Source organism: Typopeltis vanoorti, chromosome 2 (assembly GCF_054136105.1).
Source record: "Typopeltis vanoorti isolate ZY-2024b chromosome 2, IOZ_Tvanoo_1.0, whole genome shotgun sequence".
NCBI lineage: Eukaryota > Metazoa > Arthropoda > Arachnida > Uropygi > Thelyphonidae > Typopeltis > Typopeltis vanoorti.
Genome location: NC_143550.1, coordinates 90,982,026 through 91,002,875, shown reverse-complemented (window position 1 = coordinate 91,002,875; position 20,850 = coordinate 90,982,026). Strand labels below are relative to the sequence as shown.

At 36.3% G+C, this 20,850-nt stretch overlaps 1 protein-coding gene across 4 annotated transcripts in view; it reads left to right on the top strand.

The window, feature by feature from the left end:
• LOC150109246 (uncharacterized) overlaps positions 1 to 20,850 on the top strand; it is a 149,800-nt gene that overhangs the window by 50,888 nt on the left and 78,062 nt on the right. For 3 of the 4 annotated variants that reach the window (XM_090406709.1, XM_090406710.1, XM_090406690.1), the window contains one exon: positions 9,958 to 10,185. In XM_090406709.1, the coding sequence (XP_090262835.1) occupies positions 9,958 to 10,185 (228 nt within the window). The remainder of the gene's footprint in view (positions 1 to 9,957; positions 10,186 to 20,850) is intronic. The other variant, XM_090406698.1, reaches the window with a different exon arrangement.

Genomic DNA, 20,850 nt, shown 5'->3' with positions numbered 1-20,850 from the left:
CAAGTATATTTATGTATGTATTTATGTTTATAGAAGAAATTCATTATTTTTAGGTTATTATAAACTACGAAGTCGATCAATTTTTTACCATTCCTGTTTAGAGTATGTTCTCCATGTATTCCTATATTATTATTAATTTTCGTGTTTCCAATTCTTGCATTTAAGTCTCCTGCTAAAATTACGTAATCATTTTTATTTATTTTATTATATATGTTTTGAAGTGGATTATAAAAATCAATATTATCCTGTTCTCTTCCTTCTTCTGGGCCATATAAACCAATTATTGTTAAATAGCCTCTATCTATTTTTATTCTAGCTTCTATTATAATAAATTTAGTTTAATCCTTTATCCCAGTGAGAGCAAACAAAGTTTGCACCTGAAAATATCTTCAGGACTGAATATAGTGTACTAACTTACCTGGGTAAGTAGTACAACTGTTGTGTCAACTCTCTTATGTTTTGGGCCCTCCTTTTATCTCTTATATGTATATATCACTATTCTATCTTTCTCTCAATAATTCCTATTTATTTCCTTTTATTCCTTGTCTAATACCATTTACTTTAAACTTCTATCTCACTTAACTTAACTCAGGCCGAGTCCCTGACAAGAGTGAAGCTGTTGGTTTGTGAGACAAAGAAATTGCTAATCTCGGATGCCCATTTCTTTGTCTCAGCACTGGTTCTATCTCTTTATTCTAATTCAGAGAAATTTATTTTTTTCGCTGCACCACCCTGAATCCTAGATTATACTAAGCTTGTATGACCAAGGAGTTAGAATACAGTCAGCATTCACTCTTATCAACTCTATTTTTCCAACTTGCAGTCAAGACCCAACATTATCTATTCTCCCGCCTTTTGAGGTTCGCTAAATTTTATGAGCAAGTGCAATAGGTTCTAAGTTCAGGAAATACAACATTTATATTTAAACAAAAAAATTTAATTTCAAGAGAAATACATATAATACACGTTATGATGCTGAGTGAATCAAACAATCAATGCTAGGTTGAGAATTAGCACTCATATATACAATTACTATATCCTTTCTATAACTCTCAATCTGAAAAACATACTTAATAACATTTAATACACTTAGTCTCGTTCTGCTACTCTAGTTAATCAATTCCATTCACAATATGAATCAAATTCTATTCTCAATTTTCTCTGATAATCCTATTCAATATATACATAACAGACTCAATTAAGAACTCTAGTAAATCTCTCTCTCAAGGTTAATTCATGAAACAACTTTCTGTATCTCTTTCAATTTTAGCAGTAATTTCTAGATTCTATCTGCTGCATAAACTTTACGTACAATATTCTGTTTCATTCTCAATCTACTGTCATAATATTCTGTACAGCCCTTGTTATGTGCATATCACTAAATTGAATATAATGATGAATATGTTTGTCTCATACACTTAATTGCATCATTCCTAATTCCAAATGATGTCTCCAAAATTTGAGACATAGATTCCAGGAGTGAATGTAATCAAAGGCACTTTGAAGTGCTACTAGATATTCAATATATACATAACAGACTCAATTAAGAACTCTAGTAAATCTCTCTCTCAAGGTTAATTCATGAAACAACTTTCTGTATCTCTTTCAATTTTAGCAGTAATTTCTAGATTCTATCTGCTGCATAAACTTTACGTACAATATTCTGTTTCATTCTCAATCTATCAATATACTGTCCTAAGAGTCTCTCGTAGCACGTTACAATAAAATCTTCCTAATCATTTCCACTAGATAGAAGATATAAAATTTTGCACCTTACCAATTGCTGGTATGTTACTTTGGCTGCTTCCTTATCTCGTCGGATATCTTCCTTCTACGACTACTTTACTTCACGCATTCTCAGGATGTTCACTACAGATTCCCTCTGTACTTCATGGTTGGATGTTTCTGTAGTCTTCCACAAATATAGTCTGCTGGGCTAGTTTCCCACTGGCAGGCTTCCTGGTCATTCTTCCGATATCTCCTTGAACAAAGGAAAACTACGTGGAGGCTCCACACCAGCCGGACCTACGAGGGCACAGGAACACAGCAGCAGGAAAACGTCTAAAAGCCTTGTCTCCAGCGTTACATGCACTTTTAAGCGTCACGCCACTCCTTTCTCTTTTGTCATCGACATCTACGTCATCTTTCTTCACGTCACACAGCACTTAGCGCTGCACGCGGCATCCTCTCGTAACTTACAGAGTGTAGCGGTGGAAGGGGGCGGGAAGGCACCGTGCTTACTAACGGATATGCCTGTACACTGTATTACGTGTTTCTGAAGTCAGCCATTTCGCATTTTTGAATATTATTTCTCTCCCAGCAATTGTCAGGTACTTACATAGTATTTGAGACTAAGTAGCCATACATAATAAAATTTCACAATACAATATAAGATAAAAGACATAAAACTAAATTAAGATTGCTATACAAGTGCTTATTGATTTCTGAAAAAAATCATTACTTGCTCCAATAGAGTGGGAAGTATGTTAAGTCCGAGTGAAACGTAATTTTCTTTAATATTTTGTTTCACTCCGACTTAACACAACACCAGGCAAATCATAGCAAAGGTGAAGCAAGCTACCAACACCCCTATCCCAGTATCTCCCATAATGCACAACACATCTCCTTGTGGATATGTATACTGTTATGCATTAAGGGATTGGCTATTACCCAGACTAGTTTCAACCTTTATTGAGGAGGTCTCTTCAGTGGGAGCCAGGCCCAGAGTTGGAGATACCAGGCAGAAGCAGTAGCAAGGTCATCTTTACGTATAAGAGTTGCCAAAAGGTTTGCCACCTTTTCTTTTATTAAATTACTCTGGATTTAGAGAAAGATGTTGAAAGTTTATTTTTCACTAGGTTAGACTATAATAAATTTAGTTTAATCCTTTATCCCAGTGAGAGCAAACAAAGTTTGTGCCTGAAAATATCTTCAGGGCTGAATATAATATTGTACTAGCAAACTTTGTTTGCTCTCACTGGGATAAAGGGTTAAACTAAATTTATTATAGTCTAACCTAGCTTCTATTATTCTTTCATTCCATAATTTATAATGTTTTAACTGTTTTGAAAGGAAGTTATGAATCCAAATCATGACTCCTGCTTGTACTCTTTGGTCTCTGTCAACTCCACTGTATATCACATTAAATTTTTCAGTTCTCATAGTGCCTTTTAATTTCTTTTTTGTTTCAGTGATTAGTGCTATTTAAAAATTTCTTTCATTTAATAGTTGGTCTAATTCTATTTCTTTATATGCTATTCCTCTTACATTCCGGTTTGCTATGTGTATTATATTTTGTAGTTTCCATTTTTGTTTTACCTTTTCCATTTCAGGGCCGTTTTCCATAGATTCAGTCCAGTTATCTTTTTCTGTCAGCTTACAAGTAGAATTATGTTCTCCATGTCAGGTGATGGAATAGTTCAGTGGTAGAGCTGCTACCTTAAGGCTTCTGAACTAGCCTTCTTCTGAATTTAAACCCATAGGAGGAATAGGATATATTGAAGGGGGAAAGAGTAGATTATAGAAGAATTATAGTAAGGTTTATTGAGAGGGAATAGTTGTAAGGCCAGAAATGAAATGACCCCATGGCCCTCGAGTACTCTAATAGCATAAGGTCATAAAATAAGAGTTGGCTGATAAGGCCTTATAGGAAAGATTAAAGTAAGTGAATCTTCCTCAGAGTAGAAGAAGAAGAGGATAGATCCAGCTAGAGGTCCATGGGAGTGCCACTTCCCTTACAATCAAGATGATTGCCCCTTATGGTCCTGTTGGTCCACGAGTCCTTATTCAGTATATTTGGACCACCCCACCATACATACATACACACACACACACACACACACATGGTGGGTTCCCCTATCCGCCACCCAGGGGACACGCTCTCTAGGGGTTACAGGGTCCCCAAAGAATATAATTTGGTCAGCAAAATTCCAAATTTCTAGCCCATCCTTGTTTGTTCAGTATTCAGGTAGATACCTGACAGGGTGCATCATGAGAAGGTTAGGATTGGACATTAGATCAGAAGCCCCAGTTGGTTCTTTGCATTCCTTAAAAGCCTATGTGGAGATTTTCTCTCAGTTATACAGCTTTTACCCTTAAGCACCTACAAATACCATATTTCAATAAAAAATCCATCCAGTCATAGTTTTAGAATTACTTGCAGAAGGCAAATCAGTACTTATGAATTTTGTGCAATGTCCAAAAAGAAATTTAAATAATCTTCCATTGTCTTTTATATCCCGAAGGGATTAGGATGAACTGTTTTAAATCAAATTGATATAATGAATCAATTGTAAAGACATGAATGAAAACAGTTTTGTCAACTGTAGCAAAACAAAGGAGTAAAATAAGGGGTGGGGAGGAATAAGTCATGGTTTACTTTTATAATTCTCTATAATTCAATTTTTTAAAATTTTTTTTAGAGTTCCTTCAATTTAGACATTGGATGTTTTGTTACCTGTACATTAATGTTAATTTTTCCTCCCCCCTTTTTTAAGTATTCAATCCTTTTTTTTTTTTACTCTCCCATTTGCTATTGTTAAATGGTGTACTGATACATACTTCTTCTTCTACAGCTTCTCCCACTTAAGTGGGGTCACTGTTTGTTATGAGTCTCCTCCACACCTTCCTGTCTTGGGCTGTCACCACATCCAAGTTCTTCATCTTCAAATTCTCTTCTACCAGCTCCATCCATCTCTTCTTTGGCCGCCCACGCTTCCGCCTTCCTTGCACATCCATCTGCATGACCCTTCTTCCCACATATTCGTCCTCTCTCCTCATCACATGACCAAACCATCTCAACCTTGCCTCCTGTATTTTCGCTCCTAAGTTCGTAACTTTCACTGTTCCCCTGACATAGTCATTTCTCAGATGATCCTTTCTGGTCACACCGCACATCCACCTAAGCATTCTCATCTCTGCTACTTCCATCCTGCTGATGTTATTTTTCCTCAGGGCCACAGTTTCTATAGCATATGTCATAGCTGGCCTCACTACTGTCCTATAAATTTTGCCTTTCAGATTGATCGGCACCCTCTTATCACATAACACTCCAGCCATCTCCCTCCAGTTCCTCCAACCTGCTTGTATCCTGCATCCCACTTCCTTCTCAGCTCCTCCATCTTCTTCCACTGTTGAACCTAAGTATCTAAAGTCTCTCACCTTCCTGATGACATTTCCTTCCAGCTCCAGATCTGTCTCCTGGCCACCGCCCACTGCGCAACACATATACTCTGTCTTACTTCTGCTCAGTCTCATACCTCTCTCTTCCAGTACTTTTCTCCATCTTTCCAGTTTAGTTTCCGCTTCTTCTCTTGAATCTACACACAGCAAGATGTCATCTGCATACAACATTGTTCAAGGTGCATCTTCTCTCACCTCCTCTGTTACCACCTCCATCACAATATTAAACAGAAACGGACTTAATGCTGACCCTTGATGCAAGCCAACTGTTACTTGAAAACTTTCTGTCTGTCCCAAACAGGTCCGAACACTTGTCTTCACATTTCTGTACATTTCCCGCACCAACCTGACATATTTCTCCGGCACCTTCTTCTCCCTCAGACACCTCCAGACTTCTTGCCTTGGCACTCTATCGTATGCTTTCTCCAGATCAATAAATACCAGATGTAGCTCCCTTTGTTTCTCTCGATATTTTTCCATCATCTGTTGTTGATCTACCAGGCATGAAGCCAAATTGTTCCTTTGCAATCTCCACCTCCCCTCAATCTACCATCAAGAACCCTTTCTAGGATCTTCATTGTGTGGGACATCAACTTTATTCCTCTGTAATTTTTACAGTCTTGTGCATCCCCTTTACCCTTGTAGATGGGAACAAGAGTACTCTCCCTCCATTCCTCGGGTATATTTTCCTGTTGGCAAACTTTCATGAACAGGTCCCACAGCAGGTCAATTCCCTCTTCCCCCAGTGCCTTCCATGCCTCCACTGGAATTCTGTCGGGGCCCACCGCTTTTCCATTCCTCATCCTCTTCATGGCCTCCGTCACTTCCATTCTACTGATGTTCTGCACCATCCCCTCAGAAGGCTGCCCATCTCCTCTGTGAGTCCTTGCATTTTCCTCATTCAAAAGTCCCTCAAAGTATATTTTCCATCTGTTTCTTATGTCCACATCCCTCCATAATACTCCTCCTTCAGCATCTTTGATCTGCCTCACATGTAAGATGTCCATAGCTGCTTTATTTCTACATTTCGCTAGTTGGTAAATTTTTCTCTGTCCTTCCTTTGTTTCTAATTGATCATACAGATCTTGATATGCCATGGCCTTCGCCTGTGCCACAACTCTCTTGGCTTCTTGCTTTCTCTCTTTGTACACCTCTCTGTCCTCTTCCACTCTTGACTCATCCCACTTCTGCTTTGCCTTCCTCTTAGCTGTCACTGCCACTTGTACATCATTATTCCACCACCAACCCTCCTTCTGCTCTCTAATCTTTCCAGATGTCTCACCAAGCATCTTGATTGCACAGCTCAGGATTACTTTTGAATTATGTTTCCACCAATCTTGTACACTTTCCAGTCCATCCGAAATCCTCTCTAACACTCTCTCCCTAAAACGATTCCTCACACTCTCCTCTTTTAAGCGAAACCACTTAATTGTCTTCATCCCATGGCAACCAGAAGTTCTTATTCGATCTTATTTTAAAGTCTGCGCACAGCAGTCGGTGTTGTTGTGCTACTTGATCTGTTGGAATTACTTTACAATTTGTCGCAACCTTAAGATGTTTTCTTCTAGTCAAAATGTAGTCAATTTGTGAGCTGTTGTTACCACTTCTAAATGTTATCAAATGTTCTTCCCTCTTGAAGAAAAAGGAGTTCACAATTGCCAGATCAAACGCTACTGCAAAGTCCACAACCCTCTCTCCTTCCTGGTTCATCATTCCCACTCCGTGGCCACCATGCACCCTTTCACAGTCTCTATTCTGTCTTCCTATGTGCCCGTTCAAGTCTCCTCCGACAATCACCATCTCATTTTCTTCCAATTCCCTCATTTCTTCATCTAACACGTTCCAGAACTCATCTTTTTCCTCTGCTGTACAACCAACTTGCAGTGCATATACACATAATACGACCACCCGCTCTTCTCTAAGACCCAATTTCATTCGCATGATCCTGTCGTTCCTTCTACCCACGTCCAGTACTTCACCCTTCATTCTGCCACACACCACAATTCCTACACCATTTCTTCCCTCGTTATTCGCTCCAGAGTAGAACAATTTATATCCATCTCCCAGTTCCTTTGCCTTTCCCCCTTTCCACTTTGTCTCCTGCACACATAAAATGTCCAACTTCCTCTTCCTCATCATGTCTGCCACCTCTCTTCCCCTTCCAGTCATGCTTCCAACATTCAGTGTTCCCACTCGCAACATCCTCTCCACCTGCTGGGCTCGCTTCTTTAACCGCACCCGCCCTTGATGAGGTAGCCCTCGTCCACTTCTCACAGCTGTAGGGCGATGTGGCTGCGCGTCGCTTAAGGGGTACGCCCTAGCCCTTATATCATTTTCTCTTCGACTCATAATCATAGTTTGAGTTGGCACTGAAGTTTTCCGACCGGATGCCCTTCCTGACATCAACCCTCGCATTTATCCGGGCTTGGGACCGGCACCTATTGAGGCTAGCTTGCCTCCTTCAGTGGCTGCATAAGACGAAATGACTTAGCAAGATAGGAAAGACTCACCCCTAGCCCTCGAATACTCTAATAGCATCAGGGGGAAGGAGCAAGGAGAGGAGAAAGAAGCAAAGAAAGAAGAGGAGGGACCAGTCTACAGAATAATATAACAAATATATATTACATGAAGTAAGGCATGGTCCAGCATCAGGTACCTCGGGTTTGCCATGCCTGTACTCACTAAAGTGAGCCCTTGAGGAATGTACTGATACATACTCATAATCCTAAAAAAAAATTATCTTGATATGTGGATGTACTAATATGTTTAAAGATGGAAAAAAACAATTGCAGTTTTCTTCATTTTCAGAAGGCTGTCTAGGCTAAAGGGATTAAAATAACAGAATAGGACCAGTTTTGCTTAATACCAAGATTTACCAAATTTGGTTTTCCACTTTATTAGTGTTTCAAATTCATTTGTGTTTACTTTTTTGCAAAGTTTTGAAGTTTTTTTTTTTTTTTTTTTTTTCATAGAAGAAAGGATTCAATCAAGATGATTTTGGGCACACATTCTACTACATGTATACATAAGATATGCAAAAATGAGACTTGTGTATTAAACTTAGAGCATGTTGGGTAGAGTATAATAATGGGGAAAAAGGGCAATGGAACAAAGCAGGTGTCTCCCACCTTGAAAAAAAAATTTTTTTTTGTCTGAAAATGCAAATAAAAAAATCAAAGTGCACATCTTGTGCATTAAAAAAAAAAAAAACTTGAATTTTGGACAATCTGGAAATAAGCTGTGATTAATTTTAAAACCCTCTGAAATCATAAATTCTGTGGTGAATTAACCCAAATAAAAATGACTATAATAATTAATAGGATGCGAGAAAATATCTTAACATTTTCTGACATCTGAAGGATAGGATTGCTTTCATCAAAATCAAAGATTATACAGAGTTTTGGCCTCTTGTGTGTTTGTATTTTTTTTTATTAAAAAAAAATGATAAAAAAATCTGAAGCTCTCATTGGCTTCAGATTTTTCTTTTTAATATGGTGCCAAGTTTCTGCTTTCTTTTGGGACATCATTAATATTTCAATTGAAAAAAAAAATTTCTGTGTTGCTCCCACCTATGAAAGGTTATAATCCTATAATACATTTGTACTACGGGTAGACTAAGTATTTTTCTAATTAAAAGGTTAGGAAAAAATATAAACTGATTAAAATTAGTTTTTGTATATTACTTTCTTTCATGCTTACACGGTGATCAGAATACATTATGGAGACAACTACCGTGTTAGAGCAAAACTTTAGATTTTAGAGTGTTCATTTTGGTTTATATTAAACTAAAGTTTTGCTCTAACACGGCAGTTGTCTCTATAATTTTCCATAATGTAGTTTTTGTATAGTTTATGCATTTTCATGTATTTTTCTTGTAATCAGAAACCTTCACCAAACACAACTTTTTTTAAACTTCTTCAGGTATTTCAAGCAGGGTAGTTTTCTCACACTAGGCGATGAAATTAATTTCATACCTAAAATTTTAATATTTTTACTTGAATCAACATTATTAGAAATGAAATTATAAGTGGTGTAGTGCACCAGTAGGGAAATTTCATTTTGTGAAATGAATTAACTTAGGGTACATTCATACCATGGGTGAGCTAAGGATTTATTTTCTGTTTATTTATTATTAATTTTATATTTTTTGTATGTTTATTTTTTTACATACAAGGGAAATAAACCCTGCTCTAACCAAACATGGAACTTTTTCAAGCATCTTCAGGCTTCAAATAAGCAGGTCGGTGTTCTCACACCAGGCAATGAAATTTGTCTCCCACCTAAAGACCATTTGGGGTTGTCTGTAAGAGATGACATTGCCCAATGTGAGATCATCACCCTGATTACTGAAGGCATAAAGTTTTGTATTAAAATATATATAAAATAAATAATAACATGCATATAGCAGGATTCAAACCAACAGCCTGTTGGTTGAAGAGGAGATATGCTAACCACTTAGCCAGTAATTTCAAAACCAAACAGGCCAGCAATTTCATTAATAGCCTCTCCAAAAGACACAATGCTGAACTTATTCAAAACCTGTTTCTCCCATGAAACTTATTCCAAACATTCATTGAAGGAAAATACTTCCCTCTTTCATACTGAATGTAATATTTGCTGGTATTGTTTCTCTCAATTGCTCATTCTTCACTTTTCTTTTGCTATAAATGTTAATGTGTGTGTGGTGGTGGGGGGTTAGAATACTGTATTTCATGTTTCAGTATTAAATATATTAATTTCTTTTAAGAATTTGTTCCAGTTTTTATCTATTTCAAGTTGCAGGAACTGGAGAAAACACATGAGAAATATTTGGAAAGAATAGAAGACTTAGAAAAAATTAATAGAGACTTGAAAGTTCATAGTGAACTAAATGAATTGGGTGCTGGAAAACTAAAAGAAACACTGAAGGAAATGGAAAACACTGTTAAAGCTCAGGACGAACATATCAGACGGTTAGATTTGAAACATAGAGAATTTAGTTCAGCAAATATCAGTTTTCCTCAGGTAATGAAATTATTTTTCATAGTATAAAATATTTTAGTTTTTACAATTTTTTTCTTATCAAACTAATTTTGTAAATTGTGATTAATGTTATAGATAAAGCATTTTCATAATTAATGATTAAGTGTTTTATTTTATTTTTTATTTATTTATTTATTTTTTAAGCAAGTAAATTTTTTTTGGAGAGTGCCAGATGGATATATGATGCAAACCTGGCTTGGTTGGCCAAGCTGGCATGTTTAATCTCCAGACCAAAAGCTGTGGGTTTGAATCCCACTGTGTCCATCAATGTTGTTGAATGTCTTTAGGTGGTAAATGACATTACTCGTGAAACCATCACCCTGATTATTAGAGGCTAAAGTATTGTAAAAGGATATTTGGTCTCTGTGACAGGGTTTACAGATTATCTGAACTCTATCTTACCAGCAGATATCAAATGTCTCATAGTAGCCTTTTATGGGTAGGATTTACAAAAAAAAAAAGAGTGTAATGTTTGAGTTTATCGTAAATGCATGCTCTTTTTTAATGCTTGATTATAAAAGAATGAGAATTGATTTTTATAAGAGCCATATTGTTAAGTTATGTGCTTTACCATGATAAATTATTAATGGGAAAAGATCAGAGTTTTGAAAATAAATTAGAAGGGGGGGGGGGTAAAGAGAGGAAATCAAACAGGTTTAAAAGTTTCTGAAAAGAAAACTTCTTTGTCAGTATTATGGATTTTGGGTTTGCTGGCTGGAATGATAAGCTCTTTGAGGTGTCAACTGTTGCAAATGTCTTCTCATGGTTCATTATTTGTTATTTGCCAGTGTTCTTATAAAATCCAGTTAATTAACCTGCTAGAAGATTTATCTGGAACACTCTTCTATTTACATGGAGGTATGGTGATGGGGGGGGAAAATTCTATTTACTTGTTATCATAATCATTTTGAAATTTTTTTTTTTCTTGACAATTTCCTTGTATTTGAAATTTATAAAAAAAATGGTATTAAGTTATTTCGTTATGTGTTAAACAAAATGACAAAATATTAGTAATTTTTAGACCTTTCATATTCAATGTTATAAAATGTTTTGGTCTAATAGTTCTTATGTTCTATTCTTATATTTACCTGTGCAGTTTGCATACTCCCAGTCTATTCTCATCATCATCAAATTCCTGCCATGTACCCACAAGGGGTGTACAGGATATGATAGTACTACAAGAAAAAATTACATCATTACTAACTTCCTATCTACAATTTTCCTCCAAATCAGTCTGCTACTTGTCAAGACTCCAACATTATCAGATCTTATATTTCTATCGTCTAAGGCACTTTGTACCGTATCAATCCACCTATATCTTGGTCTACCTCTGGGTTGTTTTGTTACCAACCTGGCAGAGAACACTTGTTTTGCTAATCTTTCCTCACCCATTCTGTTTAGGTGACCGTACCACCTGAGATTAGCTCTGCTAACGCATTCCTGGATGCTGACAATGTCAAGTTCTTTTCTAATATCCTCGTTTTTAATATGATATTGCCATTGATGCCATCTGTTCACGCCTATAATCTTTCTCAGGACTCTCATATCTGCGGCCTCTAGTTTTTGGTCAAGTGTTTTACTTCTGACCCAGCTCTCAGATCCATAAATTAAAACTGTTTTCAACACTGTCTTGTATACAGCTAATTTAGTGTTCTGACTAATTTCTCTCTTATTCCATATGAATTTATTCAATTGACTTCCCACCATACCAGCTTAGCTGATTCTGTTGTCTATTTCTATATTTAATTTACCATCTTCAGTAAAAATCGTGCCTAAGTAGCTGAAATGTTTTACTTGTTCCACATGTTCTCCATTCACAACATAGTTGACATTTTCAATGATTCTGCCTATTTTCATTGTCTTTGTCTTTTTATTGCTGACCTTCATACCATATCTATTACAACAGCTATTCAATTTAGTCAGAGAATCTTGCAGACTTGTAGCAGATTTATTTAGAAATATAACATCATTCGCATAAAGCAAAGAGCTGACATTAACATCTCCAATTCTGATATCATGTTTAATACCACTTTCCTTCATAATGTGATCCATATAGATAATGAATAACAGAGGGGATAATGTACATCCTTGTCTCACACCAGATTTAACATTAAACCATCTTCCTGTACTTCCTTCAATTCAGACTGCTGACTTACAACTCAAATAAAGACTAAGTATTGCTTGATATAATACCCCGTTGACACCATATAACTGCAGCGTATTGAATAGCTTCTCTCTTGATACCTTGTCATATGCCTTTTCAAAATCAACAAAACTTAAATACAGATTTTTGTTATATTCCCATGCTTTCTCGACTATTTGTCGTAAAGTGAAGATCTGATCCTGACAGCCTCTAATTGGCCTGAATCCAGCTTGTTCTTCACCAAGCTTTTCTCCCATAATTCTTCTCAACCGTTTCTCAAGTATACTTGCATAAATCTTGCCAGGAACACTCAGTAGGGAAATACCTCTGTAATTCTCACATTCAGTTTTATTTCCTTTTTTATATATGGGTACTATTAGAGCTCTACTCCAATCATCAGGAATTCGTCCCTCTGTCCAGGCTTTCTGAACTATGCAGTGCAGCCACTGTAAGACTCTTATACCACCATACTTCAGCATTTCTTGTCGAATATCATCTACTCCAGCTGCCTTTCCACATTTTAAACCTTTGATGGCTTTTTCTACTTCAAGTATGGATATGTATTCCTGACTGCATGCCTGGTCAGTGTTTTTTACCATTGTGCTGTCATGAGTGCTTGTTTCATTTAGCAGTTTTTCAAAGTAATTACTCCATACTTCAAGGATATCTTTTTCTCCAGTTTTCATGTCACCTTTATCATCTCTAACTCCTTTTACAGCACTCTTTCCTCCATTCCTAAGCTTCTTCAACAACCTCCAGAATATTTTGCCACCTTCTTGATATTTATTGTCTATGTTCTTGCCAAAGTCCTCCCATGACTTTTGTTTAGCTAGTTTTACACAGTGTTTAGCATTTTTGCATTTGTCTCTATATTCTCTAAGAGCACAAGCTGACTTATTTGACAGGAACTTTTGATATGCTTTCTTCTTTTCCTTCACTGCCTCTTTAACTTCCTGTGTCCACCAGGGAGTTCTGATTTTTTTATCCTTGCAGACAATCTCACCACATGCCTGTCTGGCGGAATTGATCAATGTTTTCTTCAGAGTTTGCCACTGAATCTCCAAGGTTCGATTCCTGTTCTCAAACTCTTTCATTTTTTCTTCAATAATCTTTGTGTATTTTAGTCTACAGTTCACATCTGAGAGTTGCTCAACTTTTATTCGCTTTAAAACTTTCTTAAATGTTATTCTTTTCAATATGAAATTCAATTTTATCCTGCTCAAGACTAAATAGTGATCACTTCCAATTTCAAATCCTCTGTACACTCTAGTGTCCTGCACCAGGGAGAAAACATCACTATCAACAATAACATAGTTAATGAGACTTTTCTTATTCCTAGCCTCTTCTCTCCATGTGAATTTGTGCACATTTTTACGTTGGAACATGCTGTTAGTAATAACCAGTCCATGTCCTGAGCAGAAATCCAACAGATATTTGCCATTGTTATTAGCTTTGCTCTTTTCTCCAAATTTTCCCAAAATATTTTTGTATGTCTGACAATCATTTCCTACTCTGCTATTTAGATCCCCAACAAGGACCAACTTTTCCTTTTTCATTGTGTCAGTTGCTTTTTCTAAAGCCTCAAAAAATTCCTCCACTTCTACCTTAGTAGAACCTTCTGTGGGACCATAGGCACAAATAAGTCTCATTGTCCAGTTCCCCATTCTCATATTTGCCCACATTACTCTACTTGAGACTGACTGCCATTCAAGAAGATTAGCCTCGTATTTTGTGTCGAATACTATGGCTACTCCTTCTTTTCCTTGATTGTCATTGCCTGAATTTAACATTTTGTATTTATTGCTCAGAAAGATCTCACCAGTTTTGGTCTTTTTTGTTTCAGTCACCCCTATTATGTCGATCTGGTACTTATCTAATTCCTCAGCTAGCTCCATTTCTTTGCCATTCAGGCTTCTTACGTTGATAGTACCGATCTTTAACTCTGGTGATGTTGAGTTGGGGTTTGTTTTCAGATTTGTTCCAGTAGCTGACTTTTCGCTGTTCACCCTGGTTCCCTGGCAAAAACAACGGGGGCCTTTAACTGGGCGACGTCCCAGCCGGCATGAAATTTTGTCATTTTGTACCATCATTTTTTATTTTGGTTTAACCAATAAGAATACAATTTGGTCGGCTAAATCCCAAATTGCGAGCCCATCCTCGTTCGTTCAGTATCCAAGTAGATACCCAACAGGGTGCACCACGAGAAGGTGAGGATTGGACATTAGGTCAGAAGCCCTGGTCGGTTCTCCGCATTCCTTTTAAAGGCTATGTGGAGGTTTCCTCTCAGTTATACAGCTTTGACTCTTAAGCACTAATCTACATTCTGTAATCTCAAGTTCATATTTGTAACGTTTCTCTGTACTGTTCCTTACCTTTTTCCCCTTAGAACCCGTAATATTTGTGAAGTAGTCTAAATGCAGGCATATGAAGTAATAATCGTTTGTATATTACCTGAGTATGATGGAAATGAATTACAAAGAAGGGCTATGATGGCAAATGATTCAATAAAGAAATGTAAAAGAAATGGATGCGAGATTTTGGATGTGTGGAGTGAGTTTGAAGGAAGATTGGATAAGAGGGAAGGCCTGCATTTGAATGTGTTTGGCATCAGGAGTCTTGAAAAATTATTGATTAATATGAGACCTTACACAGAGAGTCAGGGGGGGAAACTGAGTTCTAATGGGAGGAATTGTAAGAGCAACTTACTCACGATTCTGCAAGATCTGCACGTTGTCGAACTGTGTCATGCAGATCACAGACGAGTATACAAAAAGAGCATGCAAGTAACTTATATGTGTACACGAATGCTAGGAGTATCAGAAACAAAGGAGTAGAGTTTATTGCCTTGGTTAATATATTAGGACCTCATTTTGCAGGCATTAGTGAGACCTGGCTATCAGAAGCAGACATACTAATTGGTATCAAGTGCAAAGGGTACAGTATTTTTAGGAAAGATACAGGATAGGAAAGGAGAGTGGGGGGGGCATGCTTTTAATGATATTGAATGACTTCAATCCAGTTAGAGTTGAGACCTATGATTGCAGTACTAGTAACAGTTTTTCATGTGGCTGTGAGGTCACTAGCATTTTGGATGTTAGGAGTATCAGAAACAAAGGAGTAGAGTTTATTGCCTTGGTTAATATATTAGGACCTCATTTTGCAGGCATTAGTGAGACCTGGCTATCAGAAGCAGACATACTAATTGGTATCAAGTGCAAAGGGTACAGTATTTTTAGGAAAGATACAGGATAGGAAAGGAGAGTGGGGGGGCATGCTTTTAATGATATTGAATGACTTCAATCCAGTTAGAGTTGAGACCTATGATTGCAGTACTAGTAACAGTTTTTCATGTGGCAGTGAGGTCACTAGCATTTTGTAGGCATTAGTGAGACCTGGCTATCAGAAGCAGACATACTAATTGGTATCAAGTGCAAAGGGTACTGTATTTTTAGGAAAGATACAGGATAGGAAAGGAGAGTGGGGGGGGCATGCTTTTAATGATATTGAATGACTTCAATCTGCTTAGAGTTGAGACCTATGACTTCAGTACTAGTAACAGTTTTTTATGTGGCAGTGAGGTCACTAGCAACCAACCTGGCAGATTGGTTGCTAGTGACAAAGAAATGCATCACCAAATAAATACTATGGGTGCAAAAAGTTTAATTATAATGGGAGACTTTAATTATCCAAACATTGATTGGGTAGCTGTGAAATTGCATGAGAAGAATGAGACTCATGATCAAAGAGTGTTAGATCTGATTATAGTGTCTGAAGCCGGGGGGGGGGTTCAGTTAAAGACAAGTATTCTGCTTCTGGTTGGTCACAGTAATCATGCAGTACTCACTTGGGAAGTAGCCAACTTTATGAATGTTTCATGCAGAAAAGGTATACATGATAAACTACAAAGCCAGAAATTATGACCCACCCGAGGAGCATGCTAGGTCAAGCTTAGGGGGGTCTTGGATTTTAGCAGACAAGAAGTGGAAGTTCATTTAGCAAAATTTGTAAATAGTCAATAATTACGATGCTGGAAAAAACATTGAAATGTAATGATAGTCATTTTGCCTCTTTACAAGTCCTTGATAAGATTTCACTTGGATTATTGTGCACAGATCTGGTCTTCTGGTTTCCATGGTGATTCTAATACAGTGGAGTGAGTGCAAAGGAGTGTATGCTGGAAAAAACATTGAAATGTAATGATAGTCATTTTGCCTCTTTACAAGTCCTTGATAAGATTTCACTTGGATTATTGTGCACAGATCTGGTCTTCTGGTTTCCATGGTGATTCTAATACAGTGGAGTGAGTGCAAAGGAGTGTATCAAAAATGATATCAGTAGTGTGGAGTACTGATTATGAAGACAGATGAGAATTTGTAGGCTGCAGACAGGAGAAAGAGGAATGATATGATTGAGATTTACAAACTTCTTGAAAGGGTTATACAGAATTTTAGTAAAATGAAAATTTTCATTTTATACAGAGTGGGGAAAGGATGCAAGGGCATCCTTGGAAGTTGAGAATGAATGTGAAAATGGGAGCGAGGGCTAGATTTATTTTCTCATAGACTGGTGTGCGATAGAATTGCATTGCCATTGGATGTTGTGTGTGTAAGTAGCATGAATGAATTCAAGAATAGGTATGACAGCTGGTGTGAATAGTGTGACCTCCCTCGATGAATTCATGACTCCCTGGAGGTCTCTCCTAATATTAGTAATAATATCAAGGCAGTTGTCTTTGATATACTGCACCTGAACGTCAACGTCCTCTCTACTAAAACTCCAAGATCCCTAGCCTGATCACTTTCTTCTACATAATCCCACCGGATATCACATAAATGCATAACTTGATTAGCATCGAAATGACAGTAGTTTCGTGTTCACGGTTCTAGCATTCTGCAAGTGTTGCATGTCAGTTGCATTACCGATTACCCTGCCTATTTTTGCGTTGTCTCCTATCAGATTCTTTCCTCTGTCAGTAATGTAAATAGTGAATAACAGTGGACTAAGTACTGATCCCTGGGATACAGCATCTCTTACATTTGGCATATTCACAACCTCATATACCTCTTTCTGCTTAGTGTTTTTCAGCCATCCACTTATCTAGTCAAATGCCTATTATGCTATTTAGAATAAACTGAAAATTTCACACATCTTTTTTTGAGTATATTGTTTCTATATTCAAATTTTTTTTTTTAAAAAAATGTATACTGATGCCCAGTATTATGTTTCCATTGAGTAATATTCTAAAATTGTTAAATGTTTAAAAATATTTTTGTTGTGTGTGTGTGTGTGTGTGTGTCTGTCTGTCTGTCTGTCTGTCTGTCTATATAGTCAGTTACTGAAAAACAATTATGTCAGTCAGCCAAGTGGCTACCTCTGAACTTGATTTTTTGATTTTTTTTAATGATACTTGTGACATAATGATTAGAAATATATACACGTTAACACAAGAATAATGTTTAATTTGCCAAATATTTCGGTCTGAATATTACAGACCATCTTCAGTGGCTACATAGGAATAGTTTTAAAAAACAAAGTGGAATACGAACAATTGATCATTCATACATAGAACGTGCCGCGTGATGTCATATCGCTAAGTATTAGAAGAGTAAAAAAAAACCAATTAAAGATATTAATTCAGAAATTCATATAATGATCTTAAATAACATTATACTGATTAAAAAAAAAAAAAAAAAAAAAAATTAACGTGTTATCCTGATTAAACTTTCCCAAATTTTTGATATAGATATACAGTCATTACGATTCAAGTTAGGACGTTGAAGTAAGGCCTCTACACTTTCTTTAAATAAACATTCAAATTTGTAGCAACATCTGTGTAGGAGGAGAGTCTTGGACCAAAGGATATTGTGGTTTGTTTCTAATCCATGCTGAGCTAATCCAGATTTCTCAGGTTTGTTGTGTTGAATTGATGACTGATGCTCTTGAATTCTTTTTTCTATGGAACGTCCAGTTTGTCCAAAGTAAGAACGATTACAATTACAAGGAACTTGATACATACCAGGTCTAGACAAGGTTGAGTGTTTATCTTTAGATGAAGAAAAATTGTGTGGATAATTTGTTGATAGGTGTATAAGTGGCTGTTAGATTATATTTCTTTAGAATTATACCTCTGAACTGCTGTCAATTTCATGCTTTTCTAGTACTTTTGAGGTATCAGTCTTTTTTTAGATTAAGTAGATAAAGCACTCAGAGTAATTGTTCTTTTTTTTTTTTCTTTTTTTTTTTTTTTGCTGTAATTGATGAGATCTGAAAAATATCTTTCAGGTCACCTTCATAGTTTGTTAAACAAAATGAAAAGGAATGTTTAATTGTGGTTGCTAGAACCATCATCATGCCTATCAAGGATTTAGGCCTAGAGTGGCATGTTCCTGCCTTAGAAGTTATCTTTGAATCTTTTAAGAGGACGTACTGGTTTTCTTTTTCCTAATGACTTGTAATTTAAGGATTGTTTTGGTAATCTTTCTGTTTTCATTCTTTGAATGTGTTCCATCCATTTATGTTTATGTTTTTTAATTTTTTCTATTACTGATTCCTGGTTTAATTCTTTCAAAATTTCTTAGTGTCTTTTGTGATCAAATAGGAGTATACTTTGCAGTCTTTCTCATAAATTTCATTTTAGCTGTTATTAATCTTTGTTTATATTTTTGTTTTATTGTCCAGATTTCAATTCCATACAATAGGACTGGTAGAGTTAATGTATTGTATACTTTTAGTCTGGTTTGTTTTTGAACTAGGTTTGGTTTAAATATAGAATTAATTACACCTGCTATTTTTAAATATTTTGCAATTTTTAGATTTATATCTTTTTCATTTTCATGTGTAATCATATAACCTAGGTAGTTAAATGAATTCACCTGTTCTAAAATCTTGTTATCCATTACTATTTTAGTTCTTACTGGATGTTGTCCTTTAAAGGCCATCGTTTCTGATTTTTCTGTTGATATTATCATTCCGTAATCTTTGGCTATCTTGTTTAGATTTCAAATATCTTTCTGTAGGTTATCTTCAGAATTTGTAATTATTATTTGGTCATTGGCAAAAAGGAGAGTGTTTAAGTTCACAGTAGGAGAAAGTTTTTAATACCTTGATGGAAATTTTTATTCCATTTCATTATTATTTTATTTAGGTAAATATTAAAATGTTCTTGAGAGGGGACATCCCTGTTTGTACTCCTTGGTTGCTAGAACCCTTTTACAAAATGGTTTTTGCCTTTGTTTTGTGACACTGGGAGTCATCCTGTCCTGACTATTTTTAAAAATTTCCTGTTCTCTTGAATATGTCTAACTCCTTCAAATCAGTTGCTCAGGTTGTAGGCTTTTTTCACATAATTTTTTTTTTTTTTTTTTTTTAAATATTCTGTTCATATTTACATGAATTTAGCACACAATTTTTCATTTGCACATAAATTCATCAATTTCATGAACTTGGTTTTTTTTTTCCCATGACATTTGGCAGACTGTTCTGTTTAATAAACATTTAGTTGCCTTAATATTTCTCGTGGAAAGGCTTAGACATTGGTTATGCATTTTTACTATATAATTTAAGGAAATTACAATGTAAACAAGGATATACATTAAAATAAATTTTAATGTACTTCAATATTTCGACAACTTGTTTCTTAGGGCTGAAGTTGATTTCATGAAAAGCCTTTCATATTTGTATTGTCGTGGCTTTCTTCCAACGTATTTTATGGCAGGTATCCAGCACATGGTCAGCAAGACCAGGATCCGCGATCGCGCTACCTACATCCCGCTAGAAACGACCCCACAAAAACACAAGTTAAGAAACTAAAAATCTTACTCAAAAAAGTATCTTCCTGGCCCCCTGATGTCACGAAAAAACTTAAACCTTTTTAAGTTTAACTTAAAAAGGTTTAAGTTTTAACTTCTTAAACCTATAGACTATCTAAACAGCTGGCCAACTCTCTGATCCCCCTCACCAGAAGTTGCCCTGCCTATATAAAAAAACTCAACCCCCTTTAAAGCCCTCACAGAAAATTTAACCTTGAATAAGACAGACATATTGGTAAGCTTTGATATCTCCTCTTTGTTTACCAATATTCCCTTAATTGACACCTTATCTCTCTTAGAAAACGTTTTTCTGTCTGACATCTTAGATCTCTTTTCCTTTGCCATTAACTCTGGGTATTTCTCTTGGAACAACAAAATCTACAAGCCGATAGAGGGAACTGCCATGGGTTCCCCCCTCTCACCCCCCCTTGCCAATTTCTATATGGAAGATTTCAAAAAACGAGCCATAGACTCAGCCCCACTCAAACCTTCTGTCTGGCTAAGATATGTAGATGATGTGTTCTCTATTTGGCCTCATGGCCCAGACACGTTAGACTCCTTTCTCAGTCATCTCAATAGTCTACATCCAAGAATCCAGTTCACTATGGAAAAGGAAAAGAACAATTGTTTACCCTTCCTTAGACACCTTAGTCACACGCCTGCCTAATGGTACGCTTACCTTCACCGTATACAGAA